Source organism: Leptodactylus fuscus, chromosome 10, assembly GCF_031893055.1.
Source record: "Leptodactylus fuscus isolate aLepFus1 chromosome 10, aLepFus1.hap2, whole genome shotgun sequence".
In the NCBI taxonomy this organism is placed as follows: Eukaryota; Metazoa; Chordata; class Amphibia; order Anura; family Leptodactylidae; genus Leptodactylus; species Leptodactylus fuscus.
In genome coordinates this window covers 4,174,111-4,201,730 of record NC_134274.1, presented here as the reverse complement: position 1 = coordinate 4,201,730, position 27,620 = coordinate 4,174,111, and the positions used below count along the sequence as shown (strand labels likewise).

The following is a 27,620-nucleotide window of genomic DNA, read 5'->3' as shown; positions in this document are numbered from 1 at the left end:
CTGTGGAAGTAGCAGAGCCTAATGTGAAGGATGTGGATGTAGCAGGGCTTAGTGTGAAGGATTTGAATGTATTATAGATGAGCGAGTGGTGGGATGTGGATGTAGCAGGGTTGAGTATTTGTAGGTTAACTTGGGTGTAGAAGGGCTGTGTGTGGGGGAAGTGTGGAAGTAGCAGAGCTTAATGTGAAGGATGTGGATGTAGCAAGGCTGAGTGTGAGGGATTTGAATGTATTATAGATGAGTGATGTGTGGTGGGATGTGGATGTAGCAGGGTTGAGTGTTTGTGGGGAAAGTTGGGTGTAGAAGGGCTGTGTGTGGGGGAAGTGTGGAAGTAGCAGAGCTTAATGTGAGGGATTTGAATGTATTATAGATGAGAGGTGGAATGGGGATGTAGCAGGGCTGAGTGTTTGTGGGGAAATGTGGGTGTAGAAGGGCTGTGTGTGGGGGAAGTGTGGAAGTAGCAGAACCTAATTTGAAGGATATGGATGTAGCAAGGCTGAGTGTGAGGAATTTGAATATAGCATAGATAAGAGTGGTGGGATGTGGATGTAGCAGGGCTGAGTGTTTGTGGTGATAGGTGGATGTAGCAGGGCTGTGTGTGGGAGAAGTGTGGAAGTAGCAGAGCTTAATGTGAGGGATTTGAATGTATTATAGATGAGAGGTGGAATGGGGATGTAGCAGGGTTGAGTGTTTGTGGGGAAAGTTGAGTGTAGAAGGGCTGTGTGTGGGGGAAGTGTGGAAGTAGCAGAGCTTAATGTGAAGAATGTGGATGTAGCAAGGCTGAGTGTGAGGGATTGAATGTAGCATAGATAAGAGTGGTGGGATGTGGATGTAACAGTGCTGAGTGTTTGTGGGGATATGTGGATGTAGCAGGGCTGTGTGTTGGAAGCATGAAGACATCAGGGCTGAGTGGAGGAAGCATGGGTGTAGCAGGTATATGCTGAGAAGAAGTACTCAGTACCAAGCACTTTGTGATACATCTATGCAATGGAATAATAAAAAAAATTGTATCAAGATGAGCTGAGGAGGTGCAATACCTTGTAGAGGGAAAGGGGCTGCAGAAGTCCCTTTGTCTGATACGAGGATATTATGAAGCTTTTTCCTTCATGCACATTACTATGCTATGATTGTATTTTCATGAAATTTAAGGAGACCCTGAGTTTGTCTACTTGTACAATCGGAGGAGTCTTGAGTATCAGTACGAGTCCATACAGTCCTATGGGTACACAGGTCTACAATACGGCCATGTCCATGAGGTCTGAGGCACAATACAGAGATGACTGGGCAGAGCTGACGGCCAGACTGCAGATTCACGTATTTCAAGCTTTGCTTTCCCCTCTCGTGCGTTGCGCTCACTGTCTGTTCTCTTTATGACTACTGAGACTTTGGGATTATATAAGGAACAGATTTCTCAGGAATATGATATTCAGGCGCGGGCCAGGAGGGATCGGCCTCCTCATGAATGTCTGCAGTTTTGATAGCATTTTACCCAACTGATAAGAGACTGGAATGTAATCATGGTATAAGATGACGAGAGCCGTCGTGGAGATGTCTGAGCCGATCGCCAAGAGAATTCAGCCTATTTATTTAAGGAGGTACGGAGGTACGAGTACGTATATACAGGACGCTCTGCCAAGTAACAGGATCCCTCCTATGTCTCTGCTGGATGTGAATTATAGCTGGATTTAAAGGGGCGCTCCAGGCAAAATAAAGACACCGGCCTAGATTTACTAATTGCTAGACAGGCAGTCTGATACTACACCAGATTTATCACAGTGACTGATGCTGGACGGTAAATCTGTCATATCTTTACACTGTCTAGTCTATGGTTATTGCACTATTTAATTGGATTACTATCAGACACAATTTTTTTTACTCTATTTTGGCATATTTCTGTTGCATTGTGACACATTTAAGCCATGCCCACTTTTCTGAGAAAACACACCCATATGTCTAGCAAATTTTAGCCCAAACTACACTGTAGATGTGCCAAAATGGAAGTGTCACATTTATGCCAATGTCTACTTATAACCACGATAGTAAAAGTGTATCACAGTGTAGTATACGGTAGTATAGGGATGTGAGTGCACAATATGACTCTATGAGACTCCAACCCGTCAGGACTTGAACTCTTACTTTATTAGCACCACTGCATGATTGACAGCATCTGCTACTAAGGTAGGGCTCAGTGTTAGCCCATCCATTCCAACATTTATGCCCCTGTATCTACCACCATCAGGAGTACCAGGAAGAGCTGAGTATCCTCCTGTACCAAACCATCTGAAGTGATGGCAATGGGGTGGGAGAAGACTGGTATTAACAGGATGGGAAGGATAAAAAAAAAACATGGGCCTTCCCACTCTTGTAATTCTAGCTGCTGTCTGTTGTATCTGGCTAGATACAGAAATTAAGGGGACACTAGATTATTTTTTTGTCCCCCACAGTTTTTCATAGCAATTCGGATACAAAAAGCATCCCCTTGTAGAGGCATAAGATTACATACCAGCACCATAGCACATGTATATGCCATTCTCCCCCCCACCTAGAGAGCAAAATAAAGTATCATCTCCCCCAGGGGGTTCTTACATACACGATGGTACACCGGTACATAATGGTATACATGCTGAAGGCTCAGATAAAATGTATCACTATCTAATTCAGGTCAATGTCAAGAGATGAATGGATGAGCTTCAATATCAGGAATTATCTGAATATTACGCAGCTCATCATTGTGCCCCTATGGCCCCGATACCCAATACTTGTTGCAATGAGCGCTGCTCCTGAGGCACACGTGTCACAGAACATGTCACGTTGGGTTCCAATCACCATGAAAGTATATGTATAGGTTTTGATCATGGCTGCCATCTGGGAACAGTCTCATCCATTATTTCTCAAGCCCTGGATGAGAAGTTTCCTCACTGTATACTAACAGTAGAGGTCGAGTGTTCATGGCTCAGTAGGGCCGTGTTCTGGATGACAACAGATAGTTGGAAACCAAGACTTATCATTCTATGTGACGGACATGAGTCACTTCAGCTGCATATAAACCTATTTTCTTCAGGTTTCTCAGAAATATGGGCGTGATTATCCTTTGAGTGGTGAAGACCCATTGTGTGTTGCACAACACGGCTGTAGAGCAGAGCTGAGATTGTCATCAACACAACTCATCATGATACGACCATAGGTTATTAATGTTTCTCTATAGGACTGCATGGAACTAACTCAATGATCACAATGTACAAGGTCAACAGTTATACAACACATTCAGCTCTGCTACATCTTTCCATTGCTCTCTACTAGGTCTACACAGTGACTTTCACAATTCATAGCATTGGATGTAGGCATGAAGAAACCTTGTGGGATTAGATTTCTGATGACTGTTGGGTCATGGTCATGGGATCGTTGCAAGTTAATATTAGGCATGATGTAGTATGTAGCATGTAGTATGTAGCATGACACTGCCATTTTATGTTGCATGTAGTCCCATGCTTACTGCTCTTTACATGTCATCTTTATTACCTGGGACAGATCTTCCGTCTTCTTCTTATTTTCATCACTTCCATCCTGATAGGGGAGAATGAAGAGCTCGGCAGTGGTCGGCAGTCCGGGGAGCACGGCCACTAAAATCTGCCTGCTGCTCACGCCCGTGGCCTGTGTAAACATGTGGAAAAGAACAGGTGTAACCAATTTTCATCCAGAGACAAAAAACATAACATTACCTTAAGGAGGAAAGATTTTTTTCCCCTATTATTGTGATGGACATGACATGAGCTGCTACTGTGGTGCCTCAGGACTAGAAACCTGTCCACCACATTGTGGGACAACAGAGCTATACATGACATGTGGTGTTTGGAGAGGCCCTGACGATTTATTCAGCTAATCCTCTGCATTTATCATGGGTCCACCAATGACCAGTGGCCAACCACCACAATCCCAAAAATTGCAGCTCACCATTGTGCTCCTATTGCCCCAATACATGTTGCAGTGCGCGCAGCTCCTGAGGCAGCTGCATCATTTAGGATGTCCAGTCCCCCAGCCCCACAATTCGGGTATTGATTGAAAATCCTATTAGAAAACCTAACAGTCCCCCATAATCCCCACAAGCCATATTTCAGATACAGAGCTCCGTCCTTCTAGTCATGATAAAACTCTGCCTATCTACAGCCACCAGTAGGGGGAGCTTTGAAGAATTTTTATTAGAATTCTAGGAAATCTATTAGACTGACCGCCATGTTGTGCCGTTCCTCTGTTGTTCCTCCTGAATATTTATGAAATGATTGATAACAGGGTGTTGCCATTTTCCCTGTTACAGGGACATGTCCCTACATAGTCCGGTACGGACAGCTCTGTATACAGACATATTTCCTACAGGTAATACCCATTTGGAAATATATTCATACAAGGAGGAATGAGAGAGGAATAGCAAAACACAGAGCTATCAGAAAAGATACCCCATCCGAGGAGAGTACAGGTCCTCTTTAATTCAATGGGGGCCATCTACAGTCTGCTCCTGAGCGCCCCCTAATGGCAGCTATAGGACAGCAGGACTATAGCTGAATTCTCTGTATATGCAGGGGATTTGGAGCTCTGTATCAGAAAAATTGTATTTTACCCATTCCAAAGGTATATTGTAACTGGGAACTTTGCAATATTTTGCATACGCTATAGAGATGTGTTCTGTCTTAAATCTTCGTTTTGGCTTAGCAGATCCCAATACTTGTGTCACGAGATGACCAGCTTTGAAAAACAACACGGCTTTGTGATATTCTGTCATGAGATGTCTATATTCGATGTATGTATGTGCTGCCACCCAGTGTTTATGATGTGAATTGCAGCCTGTCTGCTAGTATTATCGCTTGTCGGTTCCCATCCCCCAAAAAAATTTTTACTTTTATTTTTTGTTATATATTTTTCACATTTTAATTTTGTTACAAACTTCTATATAAGAATTTTGTGTGAATTGCAATAACATAAAAGTAATCCCCTATGGCCAGGAAGTCTCCGGAGGTCTCGGCACGAGATAAATGTCACATAAATTGGCGATGATAAGGGTAAGGCGTTTGATGCACATCCTCTCCGCCATCCCATTGAGAACACTACAGGCAGTCTATGCGCAGCGTGAACTCGCTGATAACAGAGAGCAATAGATAAAATGCAGCTGGCTGGCGAGCGGAGATAAGACGCCATCAGGCGGAGAAGCGGTTAAATGGATGCACTTGGCAGACGGAGGAGGTGAAGAACTGGGTAGGTCTGGAAGCTGGGAATGAGCAGCCTCCCGACGGCGCGCTGTTTGACGACTGTAGGTTTATACCTCTACTGTTTTAATTAGCAGACGGAATTCAGGTTCAGACACAGCTGGCACCGCCGCACCGCGCCGCGCACCTGTTCCCTGGAGGAGCCTCTCTGGGACTCGGAGCCAGGGAGCATTTTGCAGAGTTTGCCTCACACTGCTTGATTAATTGCCATTGCGAGCTTGGCTGAGCATCCAGGCCACCTCTGGGTATCGCTGCCGAGCAGGCTCTATCGCTGCCGGCGCCCGCGCTGTTTAGTAATTGCAATAAAATCTTTAAAAAAAAAAATGCAAAACTCTGAAAGTGACATTTTGCCCCGTCACCCGCTCCCACCAGTCTTCAATAATGTACAAAGATGTTAGAAACAAAGAAAAAACATTGCAGAGAGAAATCAGGGGGCGACAGATGGACGGAGGCAGAAGAGGCCGCAGCGGTGTTAGTGCAACATGTTCCTTAATCTCTCATCTGGAAGGACCAGACTCCAAAAATAGGAAAGTCCCCGATCTCTGAATTATTTGTTTTTCCTTCGGAAGAGCAAAAATGACACAAAAAAGCGACAACAAGAAAAATGCAACAAAAGAAGCAAAATGACACCGAGAGCGGAGGAAACGGAAACTTGTGTGCAGTGTATGCTGGGAGCGGTATATACTGTATATAACACTGTATGTGTGGTGAGGGGTTAGGCTGTGCCCCTGGGATCAGAGGTCATTGCAACACATCAGAGCTGCACCCCCATCTATCTCCAGAACAGGGCGCTTATATAATGGAATACTCCTCTAATCAATAGCAGGTGTCTCTGGATAACCAAATATTCTGAGTAATGGAGAATTAGGAAACCTCCCAATATAAATATTGTACTATGTGCACAGATAGATAGATAGATAGATAGATAGATAGATAGGAGATAGATAGATAGATAGATAGATAGATAGATAGATAGATAGGAGATAGGTAGATAGATAGATAGATAGATAGATAGATAGATAGATAGATAGATAGATAGGAGATAGATAGATAGATAGATAGATAGATAGATAGATAGATAGGAGATAGATAGATAGATAGATAGATAGATAGATAGGAGATAGGTAGATAGATAGATAGATAGATAGATAGATAGATAGATAGATAGATAGGAGATAGATAGATAGATAGATAGATAGATAGATAGATAGGAGATAGATAGATAGATAGATAGATAGATAGAGAGATAGGAGATAGATAGATAGATAGATAGATAGATAGATAGATAGATACATAGATAGATAGGAGATAGATACATAGATAGATAGATAGATAGATAGATAGATAGATAGATAGATAGATAGATAGATACATAGATAGATAGATAGATAGATAGATAGATAGATAGATAGATAGATAGGAGTTTAATAGATAGATAGATAGATAGATAGATAGATAGATAGATAGGAGATAGATACATAGATAGATAGATAGATACATAGATAGATAGATAGATAGATAGATAGATAGATAGATAGATAGGAGATAGATAGATAGATAGATAGATAGATAGATAGATAGATAGAGGCAGATATGGTATATTACATCTCTACAGACTGTGGTTACAGGCCCTCTATTCGGGCATCATATAGACACTATAGATAAAAAAGTAAATGGACAAGTCACTTACATACATGAGCGCTCTCTTAATCACGCGGCTGATGTCTCTTCTCCACTCGGGAATGTCAGGGTTAAAATCATCAAGATTTGGAGAAAACGACAACCGCAGAGACTGAAACTGCTCTGGAAACAGTAAACAGAAAGGGTTAAGAGGGCAAAAATCGGCAAATCAAAACATTTATGTCATCCTAGAACTTCCATGCTTTTACTTTGTATCTTTTGCTATGATTATTATTATTTTTTGTTTGTTTGTTTAAAATTCCAACATTCTTATCAGGAAAAAAAAAAAAAATGCAACAAAGTTACTTATTATCCTAAATATAAGAATGTGTAAATGAGAATTTATAGTCTCTGGAAAATCAAGTAAAATAAGAAAAACACAAAACATAAAAAACAGAAAAAAATCTATTCTACTAAAACATGAAAAAATAATTACAATTAGAGAGATTGCAATAAAAACAATAAATTAAATAAAATCATAAAAATAAATAATGGGATTAAAAAATAGATGAAAATAATTACAAATATTATATTGAAATAAAAAAATATATAAAAGTCATAAAAACAAATAAAGTAGAAAAATGAAGATCGTAAAAATAATGTGATTAAAATAAAACGAATGTCGGGCCGTTAGTAAATGGGGTAATTATTAAATAAATGAAGGCTCTAAACAAAACTCCGTCGGTCCATTAAGATAATCACTCGCTTATTAGCTCAGAGGTTTCGGCTTTTAATTGCCTTCAATTTTTTTTAGATGAAAAAAAATTAACAAAAACAGTGAAAGTTGTAATTTAGAGTTTACTTCCATTAGCCAAAGGGACACACGGGAGGGGGAGGGGGTCACCGAAAAATGACCCGACTCACTGTTGTGTCTGTTCGTTAATTTTTGTTTTAAAATATTAGATACATTGTACGGTTGAGCCGATCGATTTTAAAATCCGATTTCCGATTATTTTTTCCATCCGATCCCGATTGTGAAATTTACTCGATCGCCGATTGGAATCCGATCCTTTCCAATCCTGATCGCTCAACCCTAATAAATTGATGAAATGTTTGTCAAAAAATGTCAAAAGGGATTGATGAATTTGGTGGAAATTGAAAAACAAAACAATTTTTTTTAGGGGGGAAATTTTTCCTTAGAGGGATTTTAAGTCGGTTTTGCTGGCTTCGCGTTGACATAATTTGACCCAAATGTATCCAATCTCTGGCAAGGTTTGATAAATTAGATGTATCTATCAGTCTGACACGTCTGTCCCGAAATTTTGCTCCAATTTTTACCCCAATCATTGACTGGAGGGAGCTCTTGCCGTAAATTTTACAACTTTTTAAAAAGGGGTGCAGAAATCAAAAAGTTAGAAAATTCTTACTCATATGAGCTCAAGCGACAAATCTCTGCTTTGCAACTTTTATGTGCCAGAATTCCGGAGCGCAGGGTTTGATACATTGTTGCCAATGCTTGATGAATTTGGTGCAATTGTTTTAAAAAATAATGGGTGACTTCCGTTAAACTATATCAACTTTTTTTTTTTTTTTTATGGGAAGGATGTGCAAATCTGTCTTCCATGATGTAAATAGGAAGACAGGGCCTCAGTCATGCTACCCACTATCATGCCCGACCTTCCCAGAGGCCTTTGCTGCAATGATGTGGGATTTTACCAAGTCAGTAAAATCCCACATCATTGCAGGAAAGGCCTCTGGGAAGGTCGGGTATGATGTTAAAGGGAGCGCCCTCTAGTGGGCTGCATGACTGAGGCGCTGTCTTCCTATTTACATCATAGAAGACAGATTTGCATATTCTTCCCATGATCCCTCACACAGTGGAGCGCCTATGGCTTAATAAGTCTCCACACACCTAAATGGTGGTCTCTCCCTAAGGAGTGACGATATCCCCTTAACCCTTTTTTTAGGCACAATGAGGAAGACTGGTGTTCTTAATGCCAGTCTTTATAACCCCAAAGATGATGGAGGGTGCACCTCCTTGACCTTCTCAAAAATTCGGTGCACCCTCTGCTGGCGTGTGGGCCTGGAGGGAAATCTGCACCAGCATAGAGTTCCTGTATCATTTATACCAGATTTCTGCAACAAATTATAATACATTTTGTGGCAGAAATTTTTTTTTTACAAAAATTGCAAATAATATCGTACAGGTGCAAAATTGGATAATAAGTTATGGAGCAAATTCTGCAATTTTTTTGATGACTCCCCCTATGTGTGCGGATCCTGTACAGAGGCGCAGCAGAGACTCCTATGGGCGTTGTATTAGAGGGGTCAACAAAAACAGCAATGAGAATACAAAAAGGTGAGAAAACGGAATAAATAAATAATAAATGATGAATTATTTACCACCTGTGAAGGGGGAAGATTTGGCATGAAGCTAAATATTCCAACCTCACATCCTCTGTTCCGCGTATTATTCTCGGCAGGTAGATAATTATCCAATTAGTCAGGCAAACAAGGAAAATTGTAGGTGCAGTCGCGTCTAATAGAAAGTCGCTCTGTACAAATTAGCATTTGCCGGGAATGTGCCGAGATTTTATTGCAATTATTATTATTATCCAGGAAGAGATTTGGGGTCTGGGTGAACAAAGCGAGATGTGCGGAGGAGCGCGGGCATTGTTATGCAGGGTTGTGTTCACACTGATCAGTCGCTTTTCCAAAAATTCACTCAATTCATAAAAGTCTATAAAATAACCAGCAGGATCGTAGGAGGGAAATAAACAAATCCTTAAAAATAAATGTTCATGTTAACATACCAGAATAAACCTATTCAGATGTGACTGGTTCTCAAGAAGCCGCCATATTGGACCTTAAAGTGAATGAGAAATTGGGGTTTTTTATAGGGTCAGACCTCAATTTATAGGGTCAGACCTCAGTATATAGGGTCAGACCTCAGTATATAGGGTCAAACCTCAGTTTATAGGGTCAGACCTCAGTTTATAGGGTCAGACCTCAGTTTATAGGGTCAGACCTCAGTATATAGGGTCAGACCTCAGCTTATAGGGTCAGACCTCAGTTTATAGGGTCAGATCTCAGTATATAGTGTTAGACCTCAGTATATAGGGTCAGACCTCAGTTTATAGGGTCAGACCTCAGTCTATATAGGGTCAGACCTCAGTATATAGGGTTAGACCTCCATTTTCTTGATAGTGGCTTCCAAATCTCCAGCAGAGACAAAGAAACGTAGACAATGGACGGCAGTAAATGACCACTGGTAAGAGAAGAATTCGTACTGCCTACAGGAACCACTAGGGGGAGCTTATGAGCAAACTGAATACTAAGATGCACCAAACGTATTACAGGAGTCAGGTCTCCTTAATTAGTAAGATTGGCCTAAACAACATCTCTGAGGAGGTCATGATAACTTTTTTTTAGTCACTTTTTTCAAATTTTATGAGTGAAGAAAAAAATATAATTTGTAGAGATGAGCGAGTACTGTTCAGATCAGCCAATCCGAACAGCACGCTCCATAGAAATGAATGGATGCACCTGGTACTTCCACTTTGATGGCGGCCGGCCGCTTAAACCCCCGTGTGCCGGCTACGTCCATTCCTTTCTACGCGAGCGTGCTGTTTGGATCAGCTGACTCGAACAGTACTCGCTCATCTCTAATAATTTGTATCAATTTTAACAATATTTTTCATCTTTGGGGAGAGAAAAAGTAAATGAGAAGGAGGGGTAAAAAGTGAGGGAGGAGAAAAAGGTAGAGGAAGAAGATGGAGAAGGAAGAGGACAGAGAAGGAAGAGGACAGAGGAGGAAAAGGATGGAGGAGGAAGAGGATGGAGGAGGAAGAAGATGGAGGAGGAAGAGGAGGAAGAGGACAGAGGAGGAAGAGAACAGAGAAGGAAGAGGACAGAGGAGGAAGAGGACAGAGGAGGAAGAGAACAGAGGAGGAAGAGGATGGAGCAGGAAGAGGATGGAGCAGGAAGAGGAAGGAGAAGGATGAGGATAGAGAAGTTAGAGGATAGAGAAGGAAGAAGATGGAGGAGGAAGAGGACGTAGGAGGAAAAGAGGGAGAAGAAAGAGTACAGAGGAGAAAGAGGACACAGATAAAGAGGATGGAGAAGAAAGAAGCCAGAGGAGGAAAAGGATGGAGGGGGATGTGGAGGAGGAAGAGGAGGAGAAGGAGAAGGAAGAGGCTTGAGGAGGAGGAGATGGAGAAGACGAAGACAGAAGAAAGACAAAAAGAAGAAAAGAGAAGAAGACAGGAGGAGGAGGTGATGAAGAATAAGAAGAAGATGAAGATAAACCAAAGCAAGAAGATACAGAAAAGAAAGAAGCTAAAATATTTTTTTAATGTTTAAACAACTTGAATTCTAAAGAAGATGAAGATAAAAGAATAAGTAAGAGGGTGAAGAGAAGGAAGACAACGAAGATGAAGAAAAGGAAGTAGATGAAGAAAGCAAACTTTGAAAAAAATGAAGAAGAAGAAAAAGAATGAAAATAAAGAAAAGTAGGAGTAGAAGAAAATAAAATGTTTTGATCAGTTTTCAGGCTCCAGGTCTGCAGTGTGTACTGAGCCTTACCATACACTGCGATGGTCTTGGTGTCCTGGAGGATGGTGCTGCCCGCAGACACTTGGACTGTGATACTGTTCATTCCTTCCACACCAAAGGTAAATGAGATGCTCCGATCCAGAGTAATGAGGGGCTGCGGAGAGGAAAGAAGAGACGAGAATCCGTCTGAGTTACCTGCTCATGTGCCAGACGTTTCAGAAGATTAAAACCAGTTACTCCATTGGCCTCACAGTCATCTTCAGCAGCAGCTCGGAGGAGCGCCCTGGGACTTGTGCTCTTATCTTCTAGAAAAACATTGTACTGAGGAAAATAATTGATGTTCCAGACAGATTTTTTAATTTTTTTTTGGCAGAATCCATCATGGGCCGGCGTGTTGGAGGGAGGATGTGCCGCTCATTATGACACAGATAACAAACAGCCGCTTAGAGCTTCGAGACGCCTCCAGAAAATAAAATATGGCAACTTGGGGACCTCACGGAATGAAATATTCCGCAATGAATGTTTTATTTTTTTATTTTTGAATCTTAATCAATCTTAGGTCGAGACATCGGATTCCTCCCCCGGGGTCAGACCAGAGCGAGGAGGGCAAGGAATTAGAGCGGAGATTAGAGGAAGAAATTAAAAAGTGAAAGTTGGAAAAGAAACATCGAACAGAAATCAAGAAAATAAATCATTTTAAGAATGAAGTGAAGTCTGTCGGAGCAGAAGGGTTTTTTGTGCAAAGGCGCAGGGCAGAAGGTTATCTTTTGGAACAAAAAGTCAAAGTTGTTCTTACTGTCTTATATTTAGACAATGTGGATGGAATTTATCAAATCCTGCACCCAGGCATCACATGGTTGCAAAATAAGGGATTTGCAACGATTTGTGCAAAAATTCTGTGACTATATTTACAAAAATAAAAGTGGTTGGGACAGAGGACATGCTTCACTTGTCTAGCATGATGTATACCAGGTTTATTAATGCAGAATTGGGACAATTTCACCCCGGGAAGGAGTTAGCGTAGACAATGTGAAGTAGCCCAAGAACAGGTCATCAATATGAGATATGTGGAGGTCTAACAGATGCCCCCCATGAAGCATCTGTTTTTGGAAGCTGATACACAAAGGATGAAGCACGAAGCAAATAGTGACGTTCTCTGGGTAGTGGCCGGACCAGTTATTGCAGAACAACTCCCATTCATGTGAATAGCTGCTAAGTCACAGTGATTCAGTTCAGCCACTATATCGAGTACTGGGCTGTCCGCTTCCTGATCCATTCTCCAGCTGATCGGTGTGGGTGTCAGGGGTCAGACTCCTGCAGATCTGATATTAGTCAGCTTTCTTTAGAATAGGTTATTAATATTTTTAACTCAGAAAACCCCTTTATATACATGGCCAAACTATCACTGATTGGATGACCTTAACAAAGTATGGCAAGGCACATTCCACTTCTGGACTCCCTCCCCGACTTGATACATTTGGGCGGTCCAGGCTTAACCGCTGTTGTGTGTTTTTAAATGTTTTTATGTGTTTGTGTTTTCCTGATACCAATATTTTTTACAATTAAAAACATTTTTGTAACAATAAATTTAGATTTAAAATCAAAAGACTTTTTTGTGTTATTTATACATTGATACTTAGTTGGTGTTTTAACCAAGAAAGGTTGTCTATATACTTCCTTGCAGAGTTAAGCAGCTGTAGGAGCAGGCACCGGACCGTTATTACAGCTGCACCTTCTATATTCCCTCTATACTGTGCCCACACCGTCATAGTATGGCACTCAATGCTATATGTGTGGCATACTCCTAAGACCATGTGGCATACTCCTAAGACCATGGCGGGACATCCAAGATGTAGCAGTCGTCAACAAACAACCCAATGTTCTTAATGTAACTCAGTGTATGAATAGCTCTGTACATACATAGATCCCCTTTCCTGCCCTAGACTCCCAGGGATCCTTGGTTTAACCCTTGCACTCCCCAGCACCACCATGGACACAGAGATAAGTCTCCATTTATCCCCTAGACCTCCAGAGATTCTGATATTAGCCCCTTCTCTAACCTAGACCACCATATATAATTATTACATGTATTTGCTGCCCTAGATCACCAAGGATGCTGCAACTAACACCAGACCACCTGATATACAGATATTAACTAGAGATGAGTGAGTAGTATTTGATCGAATACCTCCCCGCCATAGGTATGCGTGTAAGCGGCCGGACACCAAGGGGTTAAGAGCATTGAATATTCGATGCGTTGAACCCCTTGGTGTTCAGCCGCTTACACGCATACCTATGGCGGGGAGGTATTCGATCGAATACTACTTGCTCATCTCTAATATTAACAACTTTCTACTGTTTCTGGTTATTGTAGACTCTTCTTCACGGATTAGGATTGGACTTAACCTGCTTGATACCATTCTGGTACCAGAGGATCCCACCTGATGCCTGTCCCCTCGTCCCTGCTGCATGTCCTACATGTGTTTGGGGTTAGACTAGGAGGACTGATCGGGTTCCAGACCGCGGGGGCCACATGGCACAGTGCAGAAGGTCAATGTTTTGCTACTTTTTGCTCATTTGTTAACCCACATAAAGTCGAAATCTGCAAGCACCTCACTATTATTTCCGAGCCACCAGACGTAGGTGAGGGTCCCAACGTTACTTGGCCAGAGAATCACCGAAGCGTTCACCTCCTTGTCCTTTGTGGTGACAAAAGGCAAAACCAAGTGAATGTGTTCCAAGGGGGCTGTAAAAAAAAGAAGAAGAAAAGAAGAAGACATTCGTCAAAGTGATCCGTACATGATTAAACCGACAAAGACATGTGAGATGAGGAGCAGGAAGGCAATGTATCTGCAGAAATGTGCAACCTGACAAAACAGACCGAGAGGAAAACGAGACACGGCAAAACTAATGTGTAACAAGACTGCCCTCTACTGAAAATCAGGCAAATTACAGCCCGACCAAATTAGCTAATGTGTTAGTCATTGACTATGCTGAAGTATATACAGATGTAGCTGAGCTAAGTGGTAACTGGTACAAATCTTCATGATATCAAAATGTCTTATCTGTGGTTTTACCAAAGACTGTCAGTAAACCAATGTACTGATGCCAATGTAACCCTAAAGAGTTAAATAACAATACCAGGCCAGACCACCATTAGGAATGTCAGGGCCCCACAAGGTAAACTATATATAGGTAAGCTATACCGTCCTGTATGAGGCAGATGGTCTACATGACTGGGGGAAGTCTAGGATGGTCAGAAGACTTCTCTGGGCAGGCAGGTAAGACTCAGTGGATCAGATCAGTGTAAGAAAATGTTTTTAGATTTGGGCAACCTTAAAAAATACTTCTTCACAGGAACCTCAACAAAATAATAAACAGTATTAGCAGTATCAGTAGCGGTAGTGACAGTATAATGCCCCCCAGTAGCTCTCACACATTATAATCTGCCCCAGTAGCCCATACACATAGTATAACACTCCCCAGTAGCCCAATTACATAGTATAATACTCCCCATACACCATACGCATAGTATAATACTCCCCAGTAGCCCATACACATAGTATAATACTCCCCATACTCCATATACATAGTATAATACTCCCCAGTAGCCCAATTACATAGTATAATACTCCCCATACACCATACACATAGTATAATACTGCTCAGTAGCCCATACACATAGTATAATACTCCCCAGTAGCCCATACACATAGTATAATACTCCCCAGTAGCCCATACACATAGTATAATACTCCCCAGTAGCCCATACACATAGTATAATACTCCCCAGTAGCCCATACACATAGTATAATACTCCCCAGTAGCCCATACACATAGTATAATACTCTCCAGTAGCCCATATACATAGTATAATACTCCCCAGTAGCCCATACACATAGTATAATACTCCCCATACTCCATACACATAGTATAATACTCCCCATACTCCATACACATAGTATAATACTCCCCATACTCCATACACATAGTATAATACTCCCCATACTCCATACACATAGTATAATACTCCCCATACTCCATACACATAGTATAATACTCCCCATACTCCATATACACAGTATAATACTCCCCATACTCCATATACATAGTATAATACGCCCCAGTAGCCCATACACATAGTATAATACTCCCCATACTCCATACACATAGCATAATACTCCCCATACTCCACACACATAGTTTAATACTCCCCATACTCCATACACATAGCATAATACTCCCCATATTCCATACACATAGTATAATACTCCCCGTACTCCATATACAGTCCTATGAAAAAGTTTGGGCACCCCTATTAATCTTAATCATTTTTAGTTCTAAATATTTTGGTGTTTGCAGCAGCCATTTCAGTTTGATATATCTAATAACTGATGGACACAGTAATATTTCAGGATTGAAATGAGGTTTATTGTACTAACAGAAAATGCGCAATATGCATTAAACCAAAATTTGACCGGTGCAAAAATATGGGCACCTCAACAGAAAAGTGACATTAATATTTAGTAGATCCTCCTTTTGCAAAGATAACAGCCTCTAGTCGCTTCCTGTAGCTTTTAATCAGTTCCTGGATCCTGGATGAAGGTATTTTGGACCATTTCTTTCTACAAAACAATTCAAGTTCAGTTAAGTTTGATGGTCGCCGAACATGGACAGCCCGCTCTCAAATGATCTGAAAACAAAGATTGTTCAACATAGTTGTTCAGGGAAAGGATACAAAACGTTGTCTCAGAGATTTAACCTGTCAGTTTCCACTGTGAGGAACATAGTAAGGAAATGGAAGACCACAGGGACAGTTCTTGTTAAGCCCAGAAGTGGCAGGCCAAGAAAAATATCAGAAAGGCAGAGAAGAAGAATGGTGAGAACAGTCCAGGACAATCCACAGACACCTCCAAAGAGCTGCAGCATCATCTTGCTGCAGATGGTGTCACTGTGCATCGGCCAACTATACAGCGCACTTTGCACAAATAGAAGCTGTATGGGAGAGTGATGAGAAAGAAGCCGTTTCTGCACGTACGCCACAAATAGAGTTGCCTGAGGTATGAAAAAGCACATTTGGACAAGGCAGCTTCATTTTGGAAACAAAAATTGAGTTGTTTGGTTATAAAAAAAAGGCGTTATGCATGGCGTCCAAAAAGAAACAGCATTCCAAGAAAAACACATGCTACCCACTGTAATATTTGGTGGAGTTTCCATCATGCTTTGGGGCTGTGTGGCCAATGCCGGCATCGGGAATCTTGGTAAAGTTGAGGGTCGCATGGATTCCACTCAGTATCAGCAGATTCTTGAGAATAATGTTCAAGAATCAGTGACGAAGTTGAAGTTACGCCGGAGATGGATATGTCAGCAAGACAATGATCCAAAACACCGCTCCAAATCCTCAGGCATTCATGCAGAGGAACAATTACAATGTTCTGGAATGGCCATCCCAGTCCCCAGACCTGAACATCATTGAACATCTGTGGGATGATTTGAAGCGGGCTGTCCATGCTCGGCCACCATCTAACTTAACTGAACTTGAATTGTTTGTCCAAAATACCTTTATCCAGGATCCAGGAACTGATTAAAAGCTACAGGAAGCGACTAGAGGCTGTTATCTTTGCAAAAGGAGGATCTACTAAATATTAATGTCACTTTTCTGTTGAGGTGCCCATACTTTTGCACCGGTCAAATTTTGGTTTAATGCATATTGCGCATTTTCTGTTAGTACAATAAACCTCATTTCAATCCTGAAATATTACTGTGTCCATCAGTTATTAGATATATCAAACTGAAATGGCCGCTGCAAATACCAAAATATTTAGAACTAAAAATGATTAAGATTAATAGGGGTGCCCAAACTTTTTCATAGGACTGTACATAGCATAATACTCCCCATACTCCATATACTTAGTATAATACTCCCCAGTAGCCCATACACATAGTATAATACTCCCCAGTAGCCCATACACATAGTATAATACTCCCCATACTCCATACACATAGTATAATACTCCTCATACTCCATACACATAGTATAATACTCCTCATACTCCATATACATAGTATAATACTCCCCATACTCCATATACCTAGTATAACACTCCCCATACTCTATACACATAGCATAATACTCCTCATACTCCATATACATAGTATAATACTCCCCAGTAGCCCATACACATAGTATAATACTCCTCATACTCCATATACATAGTATAATACTCCCCATACTCCATATACATAGTATAATACTCCCGAGTAGCCCATACACATAGTATAATACTCCCCATACTCCATACACATAGTATAATACTCCTCATACTCCATACACATAGTATAATACTCCTCATACTCCATACACATAGTATAATACTCCTCATACTCCATATACATAGTATAATACTCCCCATACTCCATACACATAGCATAATACTCCCCATACTCCATATACATAGTATAATACTCCCCAGTAGCCCATACACATAGTATAATACTCCTCATACTCCATATACATAGTATAATACTCCCCATACTCCATACACATAGTTTAATACTCCACATACTCCATACACATAGTATAATACTCCTCATACTCCATATACATAGTATAATACTCCCCATACTCCATACACATAGCATAATACTCCCCATACTACATACACATAGTATAATACTCCCATACTCCATATACATAGCATAATACTCGCCATACTTCATATACTTAGTATAATACTCCCCAGTAGCCCATACACATAGTATAATACTCCTCATACTCCATACACATAGTATAATACTCCTCATACTCCATACACATAGTATAATACTCCTCATACTCCATATACATAGTATAATACTCCCCATACTCCATACACATAGCATAATACTCCCCATACTCCATACACATAGTATAATACTCCCCATACTCCATATACATAGTATAATACTCCCCAGTAGCCCATACACATAGTATAATACTCCCTATACTCCATATACTTAGTATAATACTCCCCAGTAGCCCATACACATAGTATAATACTCCTCATACTCCATACACATAGTATAATACTCCTCATACTCCATACACATAGTATAATACTCCTCATACTCCATACACATAGTATAATACTCCTCATACTCCATATACATAGTATAATACTCCTCATACTCCATACACATAGTATAATACTCCCCAGTAGCCCATACACATAGTATAATACTCCTCATACTCCACACACATAGTATAATACTCTTCATACTCCATACACATAGTATAATACTCCTCATACTCCATACACATAGTATAATACTCCATACACATAGTATAATACTCCTCATACTCCATACACATAGTATAATACTCCTCATGCTCCATACACATAGTATAATACTCCTTATACTCCATATACATAGTATAATACTCCCCATACTCCATATACATAGTATAACACTCCCCAGTAGCCCATACACATAGTATAATACTCCCCATACTCCATATACATAGTATAATATTCCCCAGTAGCCCATACACATAGTATAATACTCCTCAGTAGCCCATATACATAGTATAATACTCCCCAGTAGCCCATACATATAGTATAATACTCCCCATACTCCATATACATAGTATAATACTCCCCAGTAGCCCATACACATAGTATAATACTCCCAGTAGCCCATACACATAGGTATAATACAGCCCAGTAGCCCATACACATAGTATAATACTCCCCAGTAGCCCATACACATAGTATAATACTCCCCAGTAGCCCATATACATAGTATAATACTCCCCAGTAGCCCATACACATAGTATAATACTCCCCAGTAGCCCATACACATAGTATAATACTCCCCAGTAGCCCATACACATAGTATAATACTCCCCAGTAACCCATATACATAGTATAATACTCCCCAGTAGCCCATACACATAGTATAATACTCCCCAGTAGCCCATACACATAGTATAATACTCCTCAGTAGCCCATACACATAGTATAATACTCCCCATACTCCATACACATAGTATAATACTCCCCATACTCCATACACATAGTATAATACTCCCCATACTCCATACACATAGTATAATACTCCCCATACTCCATATACATAGTATAATACTCCCCAGTAGCCCATACACATAGTATAATACTCCCCAGTAGCCCATAGACATAGTATAATGCTTCCTAGTGGCCACACACATAATATAATACTCCCAGAGATTCTCTAGAATCTTCCAGCCACTTCATTAGTATTCACTGCATTGCCTTCCATGTCAGTAGTGGAGCCAGCTGCTTGGCTCCTGGATTACCTGTCCCATTTCTATCCTCATATCTTTCTGACAGAGACCTGTGGGCGGACGGGGCACAGACAACAGCAACTGCCTTCAATGGTCACTTATGTAGCGGTGCAGACACTGTAGTGCAGTAGTTGGTTGGTCTCTAATGGAAGAAGTTATATATATACTTATCACACCACTATAGACAGACGCTGGAGATGTAATGTGGGCCAAGGGACTTACGTACACATCTGATGGACCTGCAAAACCACCAAACCCTTTTGGGTCGAGATTATCAAAAAGTCATAAAGAATTTACCAGATTTCAACACAAATTTGTCCTCAAAATATTCTCATTAACCCATTAGAAGGCGTCACTAAACCCATTAAGAAGCTGCAATCCTTCCTCTGGGCCGGAGCAAAACTCCTTATCCCTCCTCCGAGGTGCACAAACCACCAACAGGCGAGGCCTTGTGGACCGACAATTATATATCTGATGGAGGAATCGGCTGTGATAGCCATCCCTACTGTACACCGATTACAATGTATCCGCACATCGGAAAATAATATCTCGCTCATAACTGGCCCAATCCCATCATGAGACCTCCCAGTAACATTCTGAACTCTTATAAATTGTAAGATTGTAACACTCATATCATTGATACATTGTTGCCAAATGTCTTCTCTTTTACATGAGAGACAGCCGTCCTGTCTGCCAGATTACCAGTTACATTAGGCCTCAGCGGTGACACGAGCGCAGCGAGCATCAGGACATGACATCACAGAAGAGCGCCAAATGCCGGCTCTAGCACTCTTCTGTGATGTCATCACCTAGAGGAGTAATACACCGATCATAGGACGGTGAGTATAGATTTTTTTTTTTGTCACCTCCCCTGGGTCTCTAGCTATTATATTTTGGGGTCTTAAGAGACCCCAGGGGATAATAATTTACCATTGGTGGCCTTTATAGTTTGTCTGAGATGAATTCCAAATTGTTCAGATTTATTTAAAACTGTCCAATCTGGAATATTCGAGAATAGTTCAGTCTATATAGTTCAGGGTGACAGTGGCTGTCTGTCAATGGCAGGACACGCAATGGCTGCTGTGACATCAAATACCCTTGTGTTAGGCGCCGAGTAATGGTGCAGGCAGAAACAGGGGTGTAAAGAAGGCGCCCCCCTGTGTCTGGATGGTGAACAAGAAAACTGAGAGCTTCTGTGCCTGCTGCCAATTCCCCAAAATGACCATCCGTCTCTGAATCAAATAAGGACCGCACACAGCTAGGAGCATATGTTATTGTTCTTTATTTACTTGTAACTAGACAATAATAAGAGTTACATTGTAGCGTACATTAAACCCCACTTCAGTTGCTTTTGTTATTCCTTTATTGTACACGTACTTATTTTTTGGATTTTTGATTTGTTCTTTGTAATAATGACCCCCCCCCCCTCTGAAAGTCTGTCAGTGTGTTGTAGAGGCATCTCTAGCAGTCGATGATTGCTCGCCAAGAAGTACACTACCCAAAAGAAGCCCCTTTTATAGGGCATTAGTATAAATGCAGGCCTATATTTGCAGTGATCCAACATTTTTATCTGGGTGTGGTTTTTTTTTTTGGTTACATAGTCACATAGTCACTCGGGCTTCACAGACTTGCATAGTCCCTGTTCTCTTTCCATTGACTTCCATTGTAATGTCTGATCTATAAGTACAGGAGATTAATAGGCTGCCCTAGAACAGGGAACACCCCCGAGACCTGCTTCTGAGGAGGGGGATCCTTCACTCAGGACCCCAAGTGTCCATGTGTCAGGCTGTAGCTCAGTAATATCAGAGATATAACATATTACTCTCACACTCTCCTATGGCTATGTAGCCATGCTTTGTCAAGTTGTCAGTAAATTTACTTGATGCCGCCATCAGCACAGTGCAAATCAAGAGCTGAACCAGCTAAAAATAATTACTTTACTGAAGTCAACTTTTAGCAGCGCTCAGCATAAAACTCATGAAAGCGTGCGGTGTCAGGGTAATAAAAGACGAACGCAGGAGACCCCTGCAGTGCACCGATTAACACAGACGTGCACACAAAGCAGACTGCATGAACATGTCAGGAGCATGTGATGAATTATTCATTCAGAACAGTAGGTGGCACTGCCTCGCTCCAGATGAATCCAAGACTCCGGGAACTCTGTGGTATAACCTACGGTACTATTAGTACACTGGGATGAGACTTACATGTATACAGGAGATACCCAGGTTATACCGGCTGTACATATATAATTATATACAGTATATACCCAGGTTATACCGGCTGTACATATATAATTATATACAGTATATACCCAGGTTATACCGGCTGTATATATATAATTATATACAGTATATACCCAGGTTATACCGGCTGTACATATATAATTATATACAGTATATACCCAGGTTATACCGGCTGTACATATATATCTATATACAGTATATACCCAGGTTATACCGGCTGTACATATATAATTATATACAGTATATACCCAGGTTATACCGGCTGTACATATATAATTATATACAGTATATACCCAGGTTATACCGGCTGTACATATATAATTATATACAGTATATACTCAGGTTATACCGGCTGTACATATATAATTATATACAGTATATACCCAGGTTATACCAGCTGTACATATATCATTATATACAGTATATACCCAGGTTATACCGGCTGTACATATATAATTATATACAGTATATACCCAGGTTATACCGGCTGTACATATATCATTATATACAGTATATACCCAGGTTATACCGGCTGTACATATATATCTATATACAGTATATACCCAGGTTATACCGGCTGTACATATATAATTATATACAGTATATACCCAGGTTATACCGGCTGTACATATATAATTATATACAGTATATACCCAGGTTATACCGGCTGTACATATATAATTATATACAGTATATACCCAGGTTATACCGGCTGTACATATATAATTATATACAGTATATACCCAGGTTATACCAGCTGTACATATATAATTATATACAGTATATACCCAGGTTATACCAGCTGTACATATATAATTATATACAGTATATACCCAGGTTATACCGGCTGTACATATATAACTATATACAGGATATACCCAGGTTATACCGGCTATACATATAGAATTATATACAGTATATACCCAGGTTATACCGGCTGTACATATATAATTATATACAGTATATACCCAGGTTATACCGGCTGTACATATAGAATTACATACAGTATATACCCAGGTTATACCAGCTGTACATATATAATTATATACAGTATATACCCAGGTTATACCGGCTGTACATATATCATTATATACAGTATATACCCAGGTTATACCAGCTGTACATATATCATTATATACAGTATATACCCAGGTTATACCGGCTGTACATATATAATTATATACAGTATATAACCAGGTTATACCAGCGGTACATGTATAATTATATACAGTATATACCCAGGTTATACCGGCTGTACATATATAATTATATACAGTATATACCCAGATTATACCGGCTGTACATATATAATTATATACAGTATATACCCAGGTTATACCGGCTGTACATATATAATTATATACAGTATATACCCAGGTTATACCGGCTGTATATATATAATTATATACAGTATATACCCAGGTTATACCAGCTGTACATATATAATTATATACAGTATATACCCAGGTTATACCGGCTGTACATATATATCTATATACAGTATATACCCAGGTTATACCGGCTGTACATATATAATTATATACAGTATATACCCAGGTTATACCGGCTGTACATATATAATTATATACAGTATATACCCAGGTTATACCGGCTGTACATATATAATTATATACAGTATATACTCAGGTTATACCGGCTGTACATATATAATTATATACAGTATATACCCAGGTTATACCAGCTGTACATATATCATTATATACAGTATATACCCAGGTTATACCGGCTGTACATATATAATTATATACAGTATATACCCAGGTTATACCGGCTGTACATATATCATTATATACAGTATATACCCAGGTTATACCGGCTGTACATATATATCTATATACAGTATATACCCAGGTTATACCGGCTGTACATATATAATTATATACAGTATATACCCAGGTTATACCGGCTGTACATATATAATTATATACAGTATATACCCAGGTTATACCAGCTGTACATATATAATTATATACAGTATATACCCAGGTTATACCGGCTGTACATATATAATTATATACAGTATATACCCAGGTTATACCGGCTGTACATATATAATTATATACAGTATATACCCAGGTTATACCAGCTGTACATATATAATTATATACAGTATATACCCAGGTTATACCAGCTGTACATATATAATTATATACAGTATATACCCAGGTTATACCGGCTGTACATATATAACTATATACAGGATATACCCAGGTTATACCGGCTATACATATAGAATTATATACAGTATATACCCAGGTTATACCGGCTGTACATATATCATTATATACAGTATATACCCAGGTTATACCGGCTGTACATATATATCTATATACAGTATATACCCAGGTTATACCGGCTGTACATATATATCTATATACAGTATATACCCAGGTTATACCGGCTGTACATATATAATTATATACAGTATATACCCAGGTTATACCGGCTGTACATATATAATTATATACAGTATATACCCAGGTTATACCAGCTGTACATATATAATTATATACAGTATATACCCAGGTTATACCAGCTGTACATATATAATTATATACAGTATATACCCAGGTTATACCGGCTGTACATATATAATTATATACAGTATATACCCAGGTTATACCGGCTGTACATATATAATTATATACAGTATATACCCAGGTTATACCAGCTGTACATATATAATTATATACAGTATATACCCAGGTTATACCAGCTGTACATATATAATTATATACAGTATATACCCAGGTTATACTGGCTGTACATATATAACTATATACAGGATATACCCAGGTTATACCGGCTATACATATAGAATTATATACAGTATATACCCAGGTTATACCGGCTGTACATATATAATTATATACAGTATATACCCAGGTTATACCGGCTGTACATATATAATTATATACAGTATATACCCAGGTTATACCAGCTGTACATATAGAATTATATACAGTATATACCCAGGTTATACCGGCTATACATATAGAATTATATACAGTATATACCCAGGTTATACCGGCTGTACATATATAATTATATACAGTATATACCCAGGTTATACCGGCTGTACATATATAATTATATACAGTATATACCCAGGTTATACCAGCTGTACATATATAATTATATACAGTATATACCCAGGTTATACCAGCTGTACATATATAATTATATACAGTATATACCCAGGTTATACCGGCTGTACATATATAATTATATACAGTATATACCCAGGTTATACCGGCTGTACATATATAACTATATACAGGATATACCCAGGTTATACCGGCTATACATATAGAATTATATACAGTATATACCCAGGTTATACCGGCTGTACATATATAATTATATACAGTATATACCCAGGTTATACTGCTGAATATCTCCTCAGTGTAGTACACTTGTCGTTGCTGGTGGAGTATTCAGCGGCTGATCCTGACAAGGGCTAGATCAGTGCTGGCTGATGTCTTTGTATGGGAGTCTGTCCTGCACATCACACGGGTTAAACCCAACCAACAATCTGTTGCTAAAACCAGGACATGAAGAGGAGAGGAGACAGGAGAGCAAGTGAAACCCTGAGATTGAAAAAGCCATTTATAGGGGTTTTGTCCAAAAATTCTAGAGGATAAGTAGAAAATTTTTGCCGGTCTCACCACTAGGACCCCCACAGTCAAAATGAATGTAGCAGCAATCCCTGGCTGGTACAAGACATCCCTGTTCTTATGAGAGGTGGGGATTCTAGAAATCAGATCTCCTCTGGTCTGGGACTGAATCCCGATACTGTGGATTGGACATAACTGTGACCTTGTCATGTCATATGCCAGAAACAGATGTACAAGACATCACATATTCCCCCCCATAATGCAGATTAGATACACCCTGCCACACATACCTGTTATGTGTAGATACAGCACAGAACTGTCGGAGCCCAGGTTGTTGTCTACTTGCACCAGGACTCTGAAGATCCCCACGTTCTGATAGACATGCTTGATACCATCTTCCGTTGCGCTGAGATTAGCGTAGGAAGCCGCTATACCGTCACCAAAGTCAACCTGAATGTTAGTTCTCTGAATATCTCCCTGAAAACAGAGAAAAAAATTAAGGTACAATTTAGGAACAAGGGTGAAGGTCCTCTCACAGCAAATCGGCACTAGTCAGTGTAAGGAAGGGGGGCTTGTAGTTCAGGTAAGAGAATGGAGGGCAACAAAAGACAGTAAGTGGTGGATATGGGAAGGTGATGAATGCTGACTAGGAGACTAGAAGTGGAGGAGCTATATAGGAGACTACAAGCGGAAGAACTATATAGGAGACTACAAGCGGAGGAGATATATAGGAGACTACAAGAGGAGGAGATATATAGGAGACTACAAGCGGAGGAGCTATATAGGAGACTAGAAGCAGAGGAGCTATATAGGAGACTACAAGAAGAGGAGATATATAGGAGACTACAAGAGGAGGAGATATATAGGAGACTAGAAGTGGAGGAGCTATATAGGAGACTACAAGCGGAAGAGCTATATAGGAGACTACAAGCGGAAGAACTATATAGGAGACTACAAGCGGAGGAGATATATAGGAGACTACAAGAGGAGGAGATATATAGGAGAATACAAGCAGAAGAACTATATAGGAGACTACAAGCGGAGGAGATATATAGGAGACTACAAGTGGAGGAGATATATAGGAGACTACAAGTGGAGGAGCTATATAGGAGACTACAAGCGGAGGAGCTATATAAGAGACTACAAGCGGAGGAGATATATAAGAGACTACAAGAGGAGGAGATATATAGGAGACTACAAGCGGAGGAGCTATATAGGAGACTACAAGCGGAGGAGCTATATAGGAGACTACAAGCGGAGGAGCTATATAGGAGACTACAAGCAGAGGAGCTATATAGGAGACTACAAGCGGAGGAGCTATATAGGAGACTAGAAGCAGAGGAGCTATATAGGAGACTACAAGAGGAGGAGATATATAGGAGACTACAAGCGGAGGAGCTATATAGGAGACTACAAGTAGAGGAGCTATATAGGAGACTAGAAGCGGAGGAGCTATATAGGAGACTACAAGAGGAGGAGATATATAGGAGACTACAAGCGAAGGAGCTATATAGGAGACTAGAAGCAGAGGAGCTATATAGGAGACTACAAGAGGAGGAGCTATATAGGAGACTACATGCGGAGGAGCTATATAAGAGACTACAAGCGGAGGAGATATATAAGAGACTACAAGAGGAGGAGATATATAGGAGACTACAAGCAGAGGAGCTATATAGGAGACTACAAGCGGAGGAGCTATATAGGAGACTACAAGCGAAGGAGCTATATAGGAGACTACAAGCAGAAGAACTATATAGGAGACTACAAGCGGAGGAGATATATAGGAGACTACAAGCGGAGGAGATATATAGGAAACTACAAGCGGAGGAGCTATATAGGAGACTACAAGCAGAGGAGATATATAGGAGACTACAAGCAGAGGAGCTATATAGGAGACTACAAGCGGAGGAGCTATATAGGAGACTACAAGCGAAGGAGCTATATAGGAGACTACAAGCAGAAGAACTATATAGGAGACTACAAGCGGAGGAGATATATAGGA

At 40.1% G+C, this 27,620-nt stretch overlaps 1 protein-coding gene across 1 annotated transcript in view; it reads right to left on the bottom strand.

The window, feature by feature from the left end:
• Positions 1-27,620, bottom strand: part of SORCS1 (sortilin related VPS10 domain containing receptor 1) — a 400,088-nt gene that overhangs the window by 21,553 nt on the left and 350,915 nt on the right. The window contains 5 exon segments of the mRNA XM_075258641.1: positions 3,520-3,651; positions 6,946-7,058; positions 11,460-11,583; positions 14,042-14,175; positions 25,909-26,095. Coding sequence (XP_075114742.1) covers positions 3,520-3,651; positions 6,946-7,058; positions 11,460-11,583; positions 14,042-14,175; positions 25,909-26,095 — 690 coding nt within the window.